The following is a 14,536-nucleotide window of genomic DNA, read 5'->3' on the forward strand; positions in this document are numbered from 1 at the left end:
TTTGTGAAGGTCGAGCATATTTGTTTTATTAATTATTAATAGTTATCTTTTATAACTAAAATGAAGTTTATTATTTTACTGTCCTTACCTGAAACAAAGTATCGAGAACTGCATTTGATCAGATTCGGCTACTTTAACTCTAAACGCAAACAGTATTCCTAACAGTATTTTTATTTAGAAATTTTGTCCACATATTTATTTATACGAAACTGTCAATAACAGTATAAGGATCTTCAATTTCTAAGAGTTCAAGTTTTTTAACGTATTTGTCCTTTTCCGCGGGTGCGGTTCTTTACATACAGTGAACGCGTCCAGCGCTGGTGAACACGTCCAGCGCTGGCGAACAGCTGATTGTGTTTACGTCTTGTGTACACCACTGTGGCGGCGGGCGTAGGTATCACGAACGGACGTGACGTCATATGAAAGGACTCTATACATTTAGACTAAGATATGCTTTAAATTTGTTATTAGAATTTGAATTTCATGTAGCCAATAATCATATTTTGAAAAATTTCAAATGACAAAATAGAAACACTAAGGAATTACTTTAATGGCAAACACAGGTCATTGGGGCTATCTTTGAGTGCATTCAAATACAAACAAAAAGCTAATATAACTAACATAAACAAAAGTGAAAATAATAAAATAACAATGGAATATTTGTGGTAGTGTTAGGATTTGGGCTAGGGCTTCTGTCAAAGTTCAAATTCTGGTTAATGATTCCCTATCTCGTTAAAATTCCAATTCTGGTTAAACACACAGGTTCTGGTTAAAGGTCAGGTTTGGGTTCCAGTTCAAGTTCTGGAATGTAGACGTTGGATGGGAAAGGAGGGGGAAGTAGGTCTATAGGAAAATACAATTGAAATTTTAACAAGTGTAACAAAAATTATTACAAGGAAAAACAACAACCTAATTTATGTTGCAAAAGGCAATAGCTTAACAGTTTAGGTATAATCACAAAATTGTATCCTAAGAGTCAAAATTGTGGATAAAAACCATACTGAGTTGTGCATATACCTTGTTCCATGACCTCTTTATTGACCTGAGCCATTTCATTTTGTAAAAAACTAATATCAGTCCAGCAGCCTGTCAAGTCTCTGGCCAATTTTCTCCTCAAGTCATATTTTGACTCATCTTCGACAATTTTAGATTTGCTGAACTTCTTGCTTGAGCCAGTTGAATTGTTTTTTCTTTATTAGTATTAAGGATTATTAATATTTTGGTCCCTGGCTGTTTTAATTGCTGCCTTGAATATAACACCTAAAAAGACCTAGCCATTTTTTTGTTTATAGATATATACTTATACTTATTGTGCAGAGACAAGTAAAGGAAACATTAGAAATAGACAATAAGAGAGAGGTACAATAGTGTAGGTTAGACAGCCATTGGTCAATCAGTTCAAGTAGGTAGCAGGTAGGAGTAAGAAACAATAGAATAGCCAACCAATTCAAAGTGAGACGGTCAGTCAAGCAGTAGAGGCTAGTTGAACACAGTGTTGGGAGCTGATAAGTGATAAAAAGAGGGTGAGCAGAGATTATGTATTGGTTAGATTTTAGGGAGGAGTAGAGCAGACAGTTATAGTTGTAGTTTGACAGTTAGATAGCAGGCTTTGATGCTAGGTTAGGATATTTGAATGTGTAGGCCCTACATATAGTAAATAAATTTCTCATTATTTGGACTTGGAACTGTGTTAGTTCTTATGATTTCACACTGTAGAAACAGATGTCTTTAGGGATGGATAACAATCCCCTATTATACATACAAACAGGGGTCAGCATGGTCGAGTCAGTAAAGCTCATGGTTGCTAAACCGAAAAGTCTCAAGTTTGAACCCTCATGCAGATGAGGCTCGTTAGCTGGGGACAGCCACTCTTCTATGAGAGACAACTCCAAAATCAAACTGCTGCCTAGTAGTTTGTTCTTGGTTGGACAAAGGCTATGGAAGCAAATCCAAAAAGAAAAGCATGCTGAAATCTGAGTCAATGGCCTCAATGGCGCATAACCAGTGGACACGTATCCTTAATTGTGTTGGAGGGGGATCCCTTCCAATACTAAAATTAAGAACGAAGAAGAAACATACAAACAGTATATTGTTAGTTAGTTGTCAGATAAGAGGGGCATTTATTGGTTCAGAAGATAAGGTAAAAGTTACATGTTAAATACTCCACAAATGGTTTGCTGCTCTTTCAAATAATTTTTTTCATTTTGTACCAAACTATTTTCCATCAATGGAAATCTTATGGTTTTTGAGAAATAATAAATAGAGTAAAATACTTTTTTCCACTTACCAGAAATAGCTCAGGAGCTGAAAGAAATAAATACAAGTGCTAATACTTATATATGAAATTTTGTCCTCCTACTGAAACATTACTTAAGTTGCGTTACCACAAAAATTGAGTAAAGTACAACTTTTGGTTAACAGAAATGATTCAAAAGTTGGCAGAAATCTGTGCATACAATGGAATATTTATTTGTGAAATTTCTCCACCCAACTGAAATGGTACGGAGGCAGTTTCACCCAGACAATGTAAATTGTCAGAGCAATCTGGAGGTAACTTTGAAATTTTCTAAAAATTTTTAATGGTTTGGAATGCTATGGTTATAATTCACAACATAGGTAAGGAAACTTTATGCCAAGTTTTAAGTCATTAATTTATGGTTTCGGAAAATTGTTTACAATAAATTTAGAAATGTAGGCCTATAAAAATTTTACCAAATTAATTTTTAGAAAAGTTTTTGCTATACAATATACCCCACACATTATATGTTGTGTTATAGCTGTAGAATAATTATAATCACTGTAAAAATTTGATGTACATGTCTAACAGTTTTTTTTTTGGGTAAAAGATTTTATACATTTATATGAAATTTCATCTACCTAACTGAAACCACACTCAAGATATTGTTTTCACACAGAAAAAGAGTGGAGCACCCTAGAAATCATCCAAAAGTAGTTGGGAATCTGCACTTACGATTTAATACTTAAATATGAAATTTCGTTAACCTACGTGAAATAATGCCAGTTATTATGTTTATGTAGACAGAGACAGACAGGATTTAAAAAGCAAGTTTATCTGACTCAAAGTAGTGTACAATGGCTAGATTTGTCAACATCAATACTTGTTTTATACACTGTTTAAGAGAAAGTAAAAGTATAGAAATTTTAAGAAAATAAAAACAAAATAATAGCCTGGAAGAGAGATGACAGTTAAATAAGACATGCTAGTATTATCTTATGTATTTGAATGGAATGAACAGGCAAGTAAAGGAATATAAATGGAGGTATAGTATGGTAGTGATTTAATAACAAACACCCTTAAAAAATATTTCTTGGCGTCAAATATATTAATTAAACAAAAAAGCAAGTTTGAAACCTAGTTTGGATTGTTTAGGCCTACTTAGTTTCCATCCTGATGGCACACCGCTTTGAACTGGTGGGATGGCTTGTGAGCCCCACCAATCCCCATAGCTATGGCGAGGGGAGCCTAGTGCTCCTGCCAGGTCTAATCAAGTCCGACAGATCTGGGCGGGTAGGGGCCAGACTTGTGCCCTGGTCCTGTGGGTAGGGGCCAGACTTGTGCCCTGGTCCTGTGGGTAGGGGCCAGACCAAACATTGGGCCCAGGTACTGTGGGTAGGGGCCAGACTTGTGTCCTGGTCCTGTGGGTAGGGGCCAGACTTGTGTCCTGGTCCTGTGTGTAGGGACCAGACCAAACGCTGTGTCCTGGTCCTCCAGATTAGGGTTGTGCGATGGGCTAACTACTCGTCCATATAAAATAAAGTATAGTTACAGAAATTTTAAAATTGAGGTGGCAGGACCAAGTGCGGAATATAGATTGATGGAGAAAAGCAAGGCAGGAGCCTATGATTGTGCAAATAAGGAGGAAGTGGCGCTGGGTGGGACACATGCTGCAAATGCTCTCCAAAAACGCTTGAGTGCAACCCCCAGAGAAAGCGGAAGAGACAGACCTGGAGGCGGAGTCTTCCCAAAGAATTTAAGCCAACAAGGATGTCTTGGGAGATGGCAAAATTAATAGCCGCGGATCGGATGAAATGGTAGAGGCCCTATGTTCCATTAGGAGCCAAGAGGACTAAGTCAAAAGTAAGTCAAGTAGACACAGTTTATGACTACAGCAGTTTATCAAAAGGATACACTGCAATATTTCCTCGAACATGTTTCACCATCCTGTGGAGATATTAAAAGTTTTTTAAACATAATTCTTGTTACTTTATTAAATCTTGATTTTCACATGTAGAGAAAAACTTAACTAGACAGATTCCACAAGTAGGCCTCAAGTATCATAGGTGTATAAAAATAACTTACTAAGCAGATTTTACATTTAGGGTAGAAACTACTTACTAGACAGATTTCACAATTACTTATTAGAAGGAGTTGATATGTAGGCGTTAAACACATTGTACATTTAAAAGGGAAATAAACACAATTTAGTAGGTGTATTTCTTATCTAGACATGTTGGGTAAATAAAAACTGTTTACTAGACATATTTCTTACCTAAAGCAAAATATTTACTAGGCAGATTTCACATGTTAAGTTAAAAGAACAATTTACTAGGCAGATTTCACATGTTAATTTAAAAGAACAATTTACTAGGCAGATTTCACATGTTAAGTTAAAAGAACAATTTACTAGGCAGATTTCACATGTTAAGTTAAAAGAACAGTTTACTAGGTAGATTACACATGTTAATTTAAAAGAACAATTTACTAGGCAGATTTCACATGTTAAGTTAAAAGAACAATTTACTAGGTAGATTTTATATGTTAATTTAAAAGAACAATTTACTAGGCAGATTTCAAATGTTAAGTTAAAAGAACAATTTACTAGGCAGATTTCACATGATGGATTAAATAATAATTTTCTAGAAAGTTTCACAAGTAAGGTACAAAATAAACTATACAGATTTACATACAAGTTATAAGGTAAAATAAAACAATTTCTAGACCAAGCTAAAAAATTGGGACAACTTACTGTACAGATTTTATGTAACGTATTACATACTTCCAGACTTCATCAAGAGGTTTGTGACATATGCTAGGAATATAAAAAAAAATTATTTAATAATCATGCATAAAGTATATTTTACAAAATATTAATACATAGGCCTACACAACTTGCATATTTAAAAAAAAGTTTGCTCTAACACATGAGAGCTAAAATGGAGAGATATTACCTAAAATCTTGAAAATCTGCCCTAGCTGAAATACATGAATATTGGTCGAATTTCTTGAAATATTTTGAGCTATTTCCAAAAAATTTCGTAAAAATTAAGTTTAAATAAAACCAAAAGGGCTATGATAAATTGTCATCCCTTATTTAACCTAATTTTATTATTTGATTGTTAATGACACACAAGGTTCTTAATAACTCCATGTCCCCAGATTGTAAATGACTCATGTTTTCACCTAGGAAGTCAATTCACAAAAAACAAGATAATATTGATAATAATAGTTTAGCTGTCTGTCTATCTATCTGTCTGTAGGGAATGCTATAGAGAAAACACAAGCAAAGTAAAAACGAGTAAAATAAAAAACGAAACATGACATCACATGGAACATAGAGTAGGAAATAGTCTAAAGTCGGGACCAGTACACACAATAACATGACATCATTGTTTCTAGCATAAACATAGAATTAAATAAATTATACACTACTATTTAAATAACTATAAAGAAAAGTGTAGGTCACTTTAGTATCTATTGGATACCTTTACTAATATGTAGAAGAGAACCACACTTTTTTTTTAGTACTTTACATGTTTTATTTACAATAGAGTTACATGACTAAAAACCATTGTGCACCTCTTGCAATACAACTACGTCAACAGGGCTACGGCCCCCAGAGGGGCCGCAACTCAGTGAATTAAAACTTTATTTGTTATCCCCCCCTTGGCTGGTAACCATATGTGTTACAGAAACTCTAAATGTAATTTTATCAAGTTTGAGCTAGGCCTATATTTTGTATGAATATGTAGTAAATACCTGCTGATTCTGGATAAAAATTCAATGACATTGTTAGTTTCCAGTTAAATTTGAAATTGAGGTTTTGGTTTAGGGAGAAGGACAACACTTTCACCCTAGCTTCATTGTATTTCTCCCTCAATGGGCCATTTATCTCGTAATTAAATAACAGCGCTGGGAGAAATGAGACAAGAATTTGAACAAGACTGTGTTTGGGGCTTCTCAATGTGTCACATCATAGGTCTCACAACCCTAGACGGCAGTCAAGAAATTGACATCAAATGGAAAAATAGGTTTTCTGGCAAAAATAGAAAGTTTAAGTCTAAGTTAAACTATCAAAACTGGGGTAGCCTTGGTCGAGCCGGTACAGCTCATGGTTGCTAAGCTGAAAAGTCTCGGGTTCAAACCCCCGAGGCAGATGAGGCTCGATAGCTCGAGACAGCAACTCGTCTAAAAGAGACAACTCCAAAAACAAACAACTGCTGCCTTATAGTTTGTCCTTAGTTGGAAACAGGTTATGGAAGCAAATCCAAAAAGAAAAGCAGGCGCATAACAAGTTGACCTGTAATGCTTAATTGTGTTGGAGAGGATGCCTTCTAACATTAATTTAAAATTGTAGAAGATCACAACTGGGTTGGTGGTCCATATCTGCCCTATGGTAGGGTGGCCCCTAAGATTTTAAAATTCATTATTTATTGTTCAAGATGACTTAAACCATTAAAAACTACATTTATTTCCCTTTGATACCAATTTTAATTATCAAAATTAATCGGTAGCCTAGAAAATGATTTGTGAAGAAACACGTTTGCTTTTAGATGGCTACGATGCTATGACTGATATGGTGGGTTAGTTTTTAAGAAGTATTCTTGTGACGAGATTGCCTGCTCTGCAGAAATGTGTTGTCTGCTAGATTTCTTCCCTTTCAAACACAGCGGGCAAAATGGGCGGGCTTAAAGTAGGCTGTTATCTGGATCAAGTTATTTTTTTGAAGGTTTCTTTACCCTGCATAATTTTTTTAAATTACTGACAGACCATAATTTTCTACAGTTTAAAAAAGTGTTTATACAATAATAATAATGTTAAATACAGTAATTAACATTTTGCTTACTTCATGTCCTGCTCAATATTCTCAGCGATTACACCAAAAACAATGTAAAAATGGCAAGTTTGCATGAAACACTAACCATTTTTAAAACTACATCATTATTGTTGAATAATACACAAAAATAACTAGTATATGTTTCTGAAATGACAAAGAAGTAAAATTCCCTTTTCAAACCTGACGGTCTGTAGGGCAAGTGAAGTAGAGTTCACCTGTTTCTGTGACCTCGACATATGAAGAGATAGTGTGGTCAGTACAATGCCCAGCTGCCTTTACTTTCCCTAATGTGAGTTAGGTACCCATCAGAGTTGGGTGGACTCAGGGACGGTCTACTGACTGAACCCAGATTTGAACTCGAGATTTACGGGTTAGCAGTCCAGCTCTCTTCAGCTAGACCACTCTGTCCCTGAATTGCTGTAACCTCATTTTTGGTGGCCATCAATACCATGACGATGGTAAAAAAAAAAAGTAGCTCGTGCAACAGGCTACTCGGGGTTGTCAACCTACAGGCCTATTTATTCATAGAGATTAACAGAAGTATTAAAAAAATACTTACAGCTTGAAATCTTGGCATGAGGGTAACTGAAAGTTTTGAAAAGAGCTTTGAGCTGTGACTTGGAACCTCATTTCATCTGTACACCACAACATCAACAACTTGTGAACATCTTCTTTCATAATCTTAGCCATTTCACCTAAAATATTCGATTTGATGCAACATTAAGGAAAAAGGTTAGGCCTATGTATAGCTTTTGACAAAGATAGAACTTTGTGGATACAATTTTAAATTCATATTAAAAATGATACCAAAATAAACCATATAGGGTAAAGATACAAAGCACCTAGTGAGGCTCTAGTCAGTATGCCAACCCCACAAAACCCCCAATAGAAATACTAATCTACTTCGACATAACAACCACTGCTGTTCTTTGATCACAGACAAGCAGAGGATTCATCTTATGTAATGTATCACCTACTTGACCCAGCAGGGAGAAGATGAAATAGGAATTAAGGACATGCTCCAGAAAAAACACTTTTTTTAAACTAATAAGCCTTTTAAATATTTGCATGCATCAGGGACAATTTGTAACATATGGTTGCCATGGAAACTGCAGCAATCTTGAAAGAAAGTACCCTTTGGGGTAGTCCCACAGTTAAAAAAATAACATATATATTGATCATATAATCATTGATCCTTCATTTACGAATGTTAATAGAGTCAGTAATCTACTTTTTTAAACACTCAAAATTTTTTTTTGAATTTTCAAAATTTGTATGGTGAAATTTCAATTTAGCATTAATTTTAATGGCATTTCACCCTACCAAATTTTGCGTTTGAGTTTATGTTAATAAATAAATTTGTGTGTTTGTGTTTCTATTTGGGTTTATAATTATATTTGCATTTTTATTTGTATTTGTGTTTTTATTTTCACAATTGCCCATTTTTAGACCTTTAATTGAAAATTTTATAGCATTTTATATAGGCTATTCCCAAACAAGCGGGAGCCATTTTTACCAAACCAGAGGGAGCGAATGGTATATAATGCTTAAGGCTAGACACCACACAACATTTTTTTTACTTAACACGTTTCAGGATGTTTAATTAACTCATGTTAATAGTTGTGAACCTATGGACAAAAAGACATATCTAACCGCCAATAGCAGTATTGGTTGCCATGGAAACCACAAAAAGGAGTGAAAACTAACACCTTTTCAAACCTCTACCACTGTTCTCAAAAGAGATTTTTAAAAACGGATGAAAGATGTACATACATTTCTGTTTATTTATTGCGATAGCTCAATTAAAATTTTTAATATAAATTTATACATACATTTATGTCAGTGGCCTAGCCACCGTAAAGCTAGCATAAGCAAGGCATAGAGGTCCAAGGCAAATAGGGGCCCTTTTCCCTCTTTCAAATTTAAAACTTTTATATTGGAATTTTTATATTTGTATTATAAAAATAATGTTAAAAAGAACACGGAAATCCAGTTTCTTTATACTGTAGAAGTAATTTTAAAAAATCCAAAAAGGCCCTCAGACCTTTCTTACTGGGGAGGGGTGGGGGTTGTACAAGACCCATCGGTATTAATAATACTATAGGCATTGCTGCATTATCGGGCAAGCCTTTGCAAGAATTAGCCTATGAATAAACTTGAACATTGACTCCTTTGTGAAATTGGCCTTGGCAACCGCAAATTTATAGCCTACGCATCGCTAAAAACTCTCTACCCCATCGCCACAAACTTGCAACCCCTCCCCTCTCAACTCTCTGTCCTCACCTAAATTCCATCCATCCATGATTACAAATGAGCCAATTTAAAAAAAATAAAAGCCGTGGCCCATTGACAGTAAGGCGGTTCGGTTTGCCACCTAGATTTTCACAGCGGCTTTCTTAGCACCTGGGGTCAGTTAATTGCACAAGGGGTCAGGGTTACTGCTTAATCCAACGGTCAAACTGCAAAGGTGCATCATCCGGCACCCCGGGCTCCCCCTGTGAGCACTACGGTGCATATACTTGTTTTAATGAGCGCCATGCCCTCGGGATACGAAGGCTACTATAATCAATGGCTAAACAAAATAGGGGGTGTCCTCCAGCTGCCTCGGCAGTAGTATACAGTTGGGCGCCCCAAGTCTCTCCGTTATGATGATGTTATGAAACAAGTTGTAGATATGCCCTTTGGGTCAGTAACTGCGCCATCCTAAGTATCTAACATACAGAAGCAGCTAAAATGGACTTTAAGGAACATATTAATCACTTTGCAAACGTATAAGAAAGAAAAAAAAAACAAATCTAAATAAATCATGATCAACTTAAAAAAAAATTGCATTTGGTTAGTGGCATTACAAGGTTCAATATCTCCCGATGCGTTTAGTGAGTGTCACCTTGTCCCGTCTAACAATTTTGCATTTCCGGTGGAGTGTTACACCCCCTTCTTAATATTTTATTATTTTAACTGAATAAAACTAGTTTTGACAGTTAATTTTACGAGTTTTCGTCATGGTGTCAAGCCTAAATTGTGAGGCCCCCGCCTCGTAAAGCTACTGTGTTAGGTTACTTAAAGGTTATATTATTATATATAATAATCAGGGAGATTTTCCCAATATGCCCACTTAAAAGTAAGTAAGGACAATACTCTAACAATATATTATAATTTCAATTAGCCATAAGCATAATAAATTTAACTATTAGTTTATTAGGCCCCTCGAACACTTGGACTAGATATATCTGGTATTACAATAAACCTAGCCACTAAATTTCACTAAATCTAATAAGAGGCCAACTTATGATAGTATTGAATTTTTGGTAATCTATGTTTTAGGTGTGTAAAATTGGCAGCGGCTAGTAATGTAAAAAAAAAGTTGCCTCATTGTTAAGGCTTTAATATAAGTATATTGTGATATATTTGTGTCAAATATTATATATAAATGAATAATAAACCAAAATCAATGGCTAAATTAAATATATCAATATAGGCCAGTATTAACTTTAAACAGCAGCGTTTGCGAGCAACAATCGCTATAATATATAAATAGCAGTCATTTGTAAAATAGAGTGGCTTCCCCTGAATCTCTCACTATAAGTTTACCAAAAAATAACTTGAGGATAGACTATACAGATAAAAAAAAAAAATTTTTATGTAACACATTTCTGGGTGTTTAGTAAATTCATATGTTAATAGTTGTTAACCTAGAGACAAAAATAATATATATATAGCCGCCAATAGCAGTAATGGTTGTAATGGTTGCCAGGGAACCACGAAAAGTTGTGAAAACTAACACTACACTTTTTCAAACCTCTATAACTGTTTCCATAAGAGTTTTAAAAGCTGATGAAAAATTTAGATTTCTCAAACCAAACTATACATTTCTACGTTTATTCATTGCGACAGCTCTTACTAAATTTTTAATACACATGTAGATCTAGATCTACTTACATTTATGATTTATGTCCTAAAATTAGGGGGTGGTGCTACATAATAGTACATATTTACATAAATATCAATATTCCCTAAAGTATTGTACTAAAATACTAAACTTAATGTACAAACGTAGTTTTGTAGAGGGTTAGGGTTGGGTTAGCGGTTAGTATAATGCTGAATACATGTGAAATGTTTCAGTCTTGTACTCTTGTATGACAAAGGGTTCCAAAGCCTTAGCGATTTGAATGTTGAATTTTAAGTAAAAATGCAAAATTGAGAAAACGTGAAAAAAAGGGCGGAAAAAGGCACAACCCTAACACTATAATAAAATATAAAATAAATAATAGATCTAGAATCTAGATTAGATTTCTAGATCTAGATTTTATCTAAATCTAGATCTAGAAATCTAATCTAGATTCTAGATCTATTATTTATTTTATAGTGTTAGGGTTGTGCCTTTTTCTAGATCTAGATTTAGATAAAATCTAGATCTAGAATCTAGACTAGATATCTAGATCTAGACTTAAGACTAGATCTAGAGATCTAATTCTAAAAAATCTAAAAATATCTCTAGTCTAATCATAATCAAAGATGTTAGGTGGAAATATTCACTTTCCTACCAATCGTTTGGGGCACAAGATTCTAGACCTAAAGGCCCTATCCGGGCCTATAATAAAGGGAAAGATCTCTTAACTCTAGACTCTAGTCTAATGAATGGAGGTAAGCAAGTCAAATACCATAAAGAAAAATATTTAAATAGGCCCCCTAATGAAATTGTCATGATTTCAATATAAATTTGAACTCACATCCAGAAGAGCGGTAGCAACTAGATAACGTAGTCAAGTAGGTATGTGAAACAGCCGAAAAAAAGAATAAATATTAAAATCAAAGCGGTTTTCGCCCGCGTCACCCAAATGTAGATCTAGATCTAAATCTAGAAGAATCTAGATCTAGAATCTAGTTGCTTTCACATCCATAATGAAAAGGGCTCGTATAGTAATCATTAAAAATTTAAGTTGTAAGTCAAGTTCTAATGTCTAATTGTTTTTTTTTAAAGTATATAGATCTAGGCCTATCTATTATTAAAGCTATAACTAAGTGCGCGCGTGCATATGTGTATGTGTGTGTGCAGAGCCGGCGTTAGGAATACGCGGGGCCTAGGGCCAACCATCGGCGCGGGGCCTGCTTTTTTTCATTATATATATATATATATATATATATATATATATATATATATATATATATATATGTGTGTGTGTGTGTGTATAGGCCTATATCAGTGGTGTAGCCAGGATCGTCTCAAGGGGGGGGGGGGTCCAATTTTTACCCGGGGACAAACTTTCGATTTGCACCCCCCTCACACTTTCGATTTGCAGCCCCCCCTCTAACTTTCGATTTGCACCCCCCCCCTCTCAAACTTTCGATTTGCACTCCCCTCATACTTTATATATACCGAGGGGTCTAAGGGGGGTTATAACCCCCCCCCCCCCCCCCCGCCTACGCCACTGGCCTATATAATATGCATACACACATAATAACACATACATGTTTTGGAGTCTAGATCTATATGCTAAGGCCAAACTTTCCACTTAAATAACAGATGTTTACCTCTCCCACGTTTTAACCCTATGTTTTTAGTTTTTTTTTTCCTTGCTAAGATATTAAATCTCTTTTGACAGTTATGTAGTCCATACCAAATCACTTAAGAAAATTCAATCACGTGCCAAATAATTAGGAAAATAAAGTTGTTTAAATTATTTGTTGATGACTAATTGTCAATATAAAAGCAGGGGCGCACCGGGTGACACCATTTAGGGGGGTGACACCAAGGCAAAAAAATAGCAAAACATGCTGAAAAATGATAGTTCCACTTTAAAAAGTGGTTAATTAGAGTGTTAAATAGTCTTTTAAGAGCAAATTTGATAAATCCCGACAAGGTTGGAGAGGGGGGGGGGGGGGGGTGACACCATGACGCAAACCTGCTAATGATAGAGAAAACATGCTACATTAACACTTTTAACTTTCTTCCAAAAATTAATAATAAATCACTCTGTCTAATGCCCCTTGATATAGATCCTAAGCCCCCCCCCTCGTCGCCCTGTTCCCACCCCTCTGCACGCAACTGAATGTTAATTGTGTTATACCAAGACAAGTAGGCCTACATATACAACATCGTCAACAAGAAAGTCAGGACTAGCGTTCATCAGGTCACTAACTGTCGTCTACTACAGGCATCCCGTCCGCTCACTAAAAGGACGTCTTCATCGGTCCGCATACAATAGAGTATCACTTTCCCAAATTTACATCCCATGTCAGGTCGGGGGCTGATTCGCGTCCAACTATCTCTAGTCAGCTCAGGTCAAATGCGAGGCGACCGTACGCCGTACCCTACAGAAAGGGGAGGTGTGTGACACTGTTTTTGTATCGAATTACGGCCTTTCCCAGTTCAGGTGGGTGATAACTCACCAACATCAACCGTGGCCTCCGTTATAACAATCAACAACTTCAGCATTCGACCATTTAGTTTTTTCCAATTGAATTCAGCAACAATTTTTTTAAAGTTAACAAACTAATTCAGATAACAATAACAGTGCTGAAGCGCGGGGCCCCTTCAAGCGCGGGGCCTGGGGCGACCGCCCCGTTTGCCACCCCCTAACGCCGGCTCTGTGTGTGTGGGTGACCAGAAAGATGCGCAACGGAAAAAAGCGCAACGGAAAAAAGCGCAAACCAAAATACCTTGATAAAACACACATCATAACAATGATGTATTTAATATTATTTCATTATGACGCACCTACCTAACCCTACCTACCAACCTGCCTGCCTGCCTACCTACCTACCTACCTACCTTCCTAATTACCTCATATATATATGTATATATGTATATATATATATATATATATATATATATATATATATATATATATATATATATATATATATATATATATACTATATATTATATACTATACACTATACACTGTACACTATACACTGTACACTATACACTGTACACTATACACTATACATTATACACTATACACTATATACTATATCTATCTATCTATCTATCTATCTATATATATATAAAGCAATGTATGTCTGTGTGTCTGTGTGTCTTTTATGCATTACCACACCTCTTATCACATCGCCGTGAAACTTTGGGAAGTTGTTGAGAATATTCCTGGGGAGGTTTCTGCGAAAAAAAAAATTCAAATTCGCAGGGGTGGCGCCCCGGCAGGGCGCGTTTTGTTTTTCTCTATATACGGTATATAAAAATAAAAGTCTATTTTGATTTCACACTGTTCATCCGATAGGCATGAAACTTTGGGGAGTTTATTAGAACGCTCTAGGGAAGGGTTCTGTACAAAAATCACTTTTAATTTCGCAAGGGCGGCGCCACGGGAGGGTGCGATTTTTCTCTATATACGCTATATAAAAATAATAAAAGTAAATTGCCGTGACACCGTTCACACGATCGCCATGAAACTTTAGGAAGTTGTTGAGAATATTCCTGGGAAGGTTTCTGCGAAAAA

The 14,536-nt window shown here is 35.6% G+C and overlaps 1 protein-coding gene across 5 annotated transcripts in view; it reads right to left on the reverse strand.

Moving 5' to 3' along the window:
• Window positions 1-11,906, reverse strand: part of LOC131931787 (HAUS augmin-like complex subunit 5) — a 56,576-nt gene extending 44,670 nt beyond the window's left edge. Inside the window, exons 1-5 of one of the 5 annotated variants that reach the window (XM_059288626.1) lie at window positions 11,807-11,906; window positions 7,636-7,771; window positions 4,989-5,051; window positions 4,151-4,183; window positions 1,018-1,190 (exon numbers count right to left, since the gene is read on the reverse strand). In XM_059288626.1, the coding sequence (XP_059144609.1) occupies window positions 1,018-1,190; window positions 4,151-4,183; window positions 4,989-5,051; window positions 7,636-7,766 (400 nt within the window). In that variant the 5' untranslated portion in view covers window positions 7,767-7,771; window positions 11,807-11,906. The other 4 variants (XM_059288624.1, XM_059288623.1, XM_059288627.1 and 1 more) reach the window with 4 other exon arrangements.
• Window positions 11,907-14,536: the final 2,630 nt, after the last annotated feature.

Source organism: Physella acuta, unplaced genomic scaffold, assembly GCF_028476545.2.
Source record: "Physella acuta isolate Inbredline_101_S28 unplaced genomic scaffold, ASM2847654v3 ptg002032l, whole genome shotgun sequence".
Taxonomy (NCBI): domain Eukaryota; kingdom Metazoa; phylum Mollusca; class Gastropoda; family Physidae; genus Physella; species Physella acuta.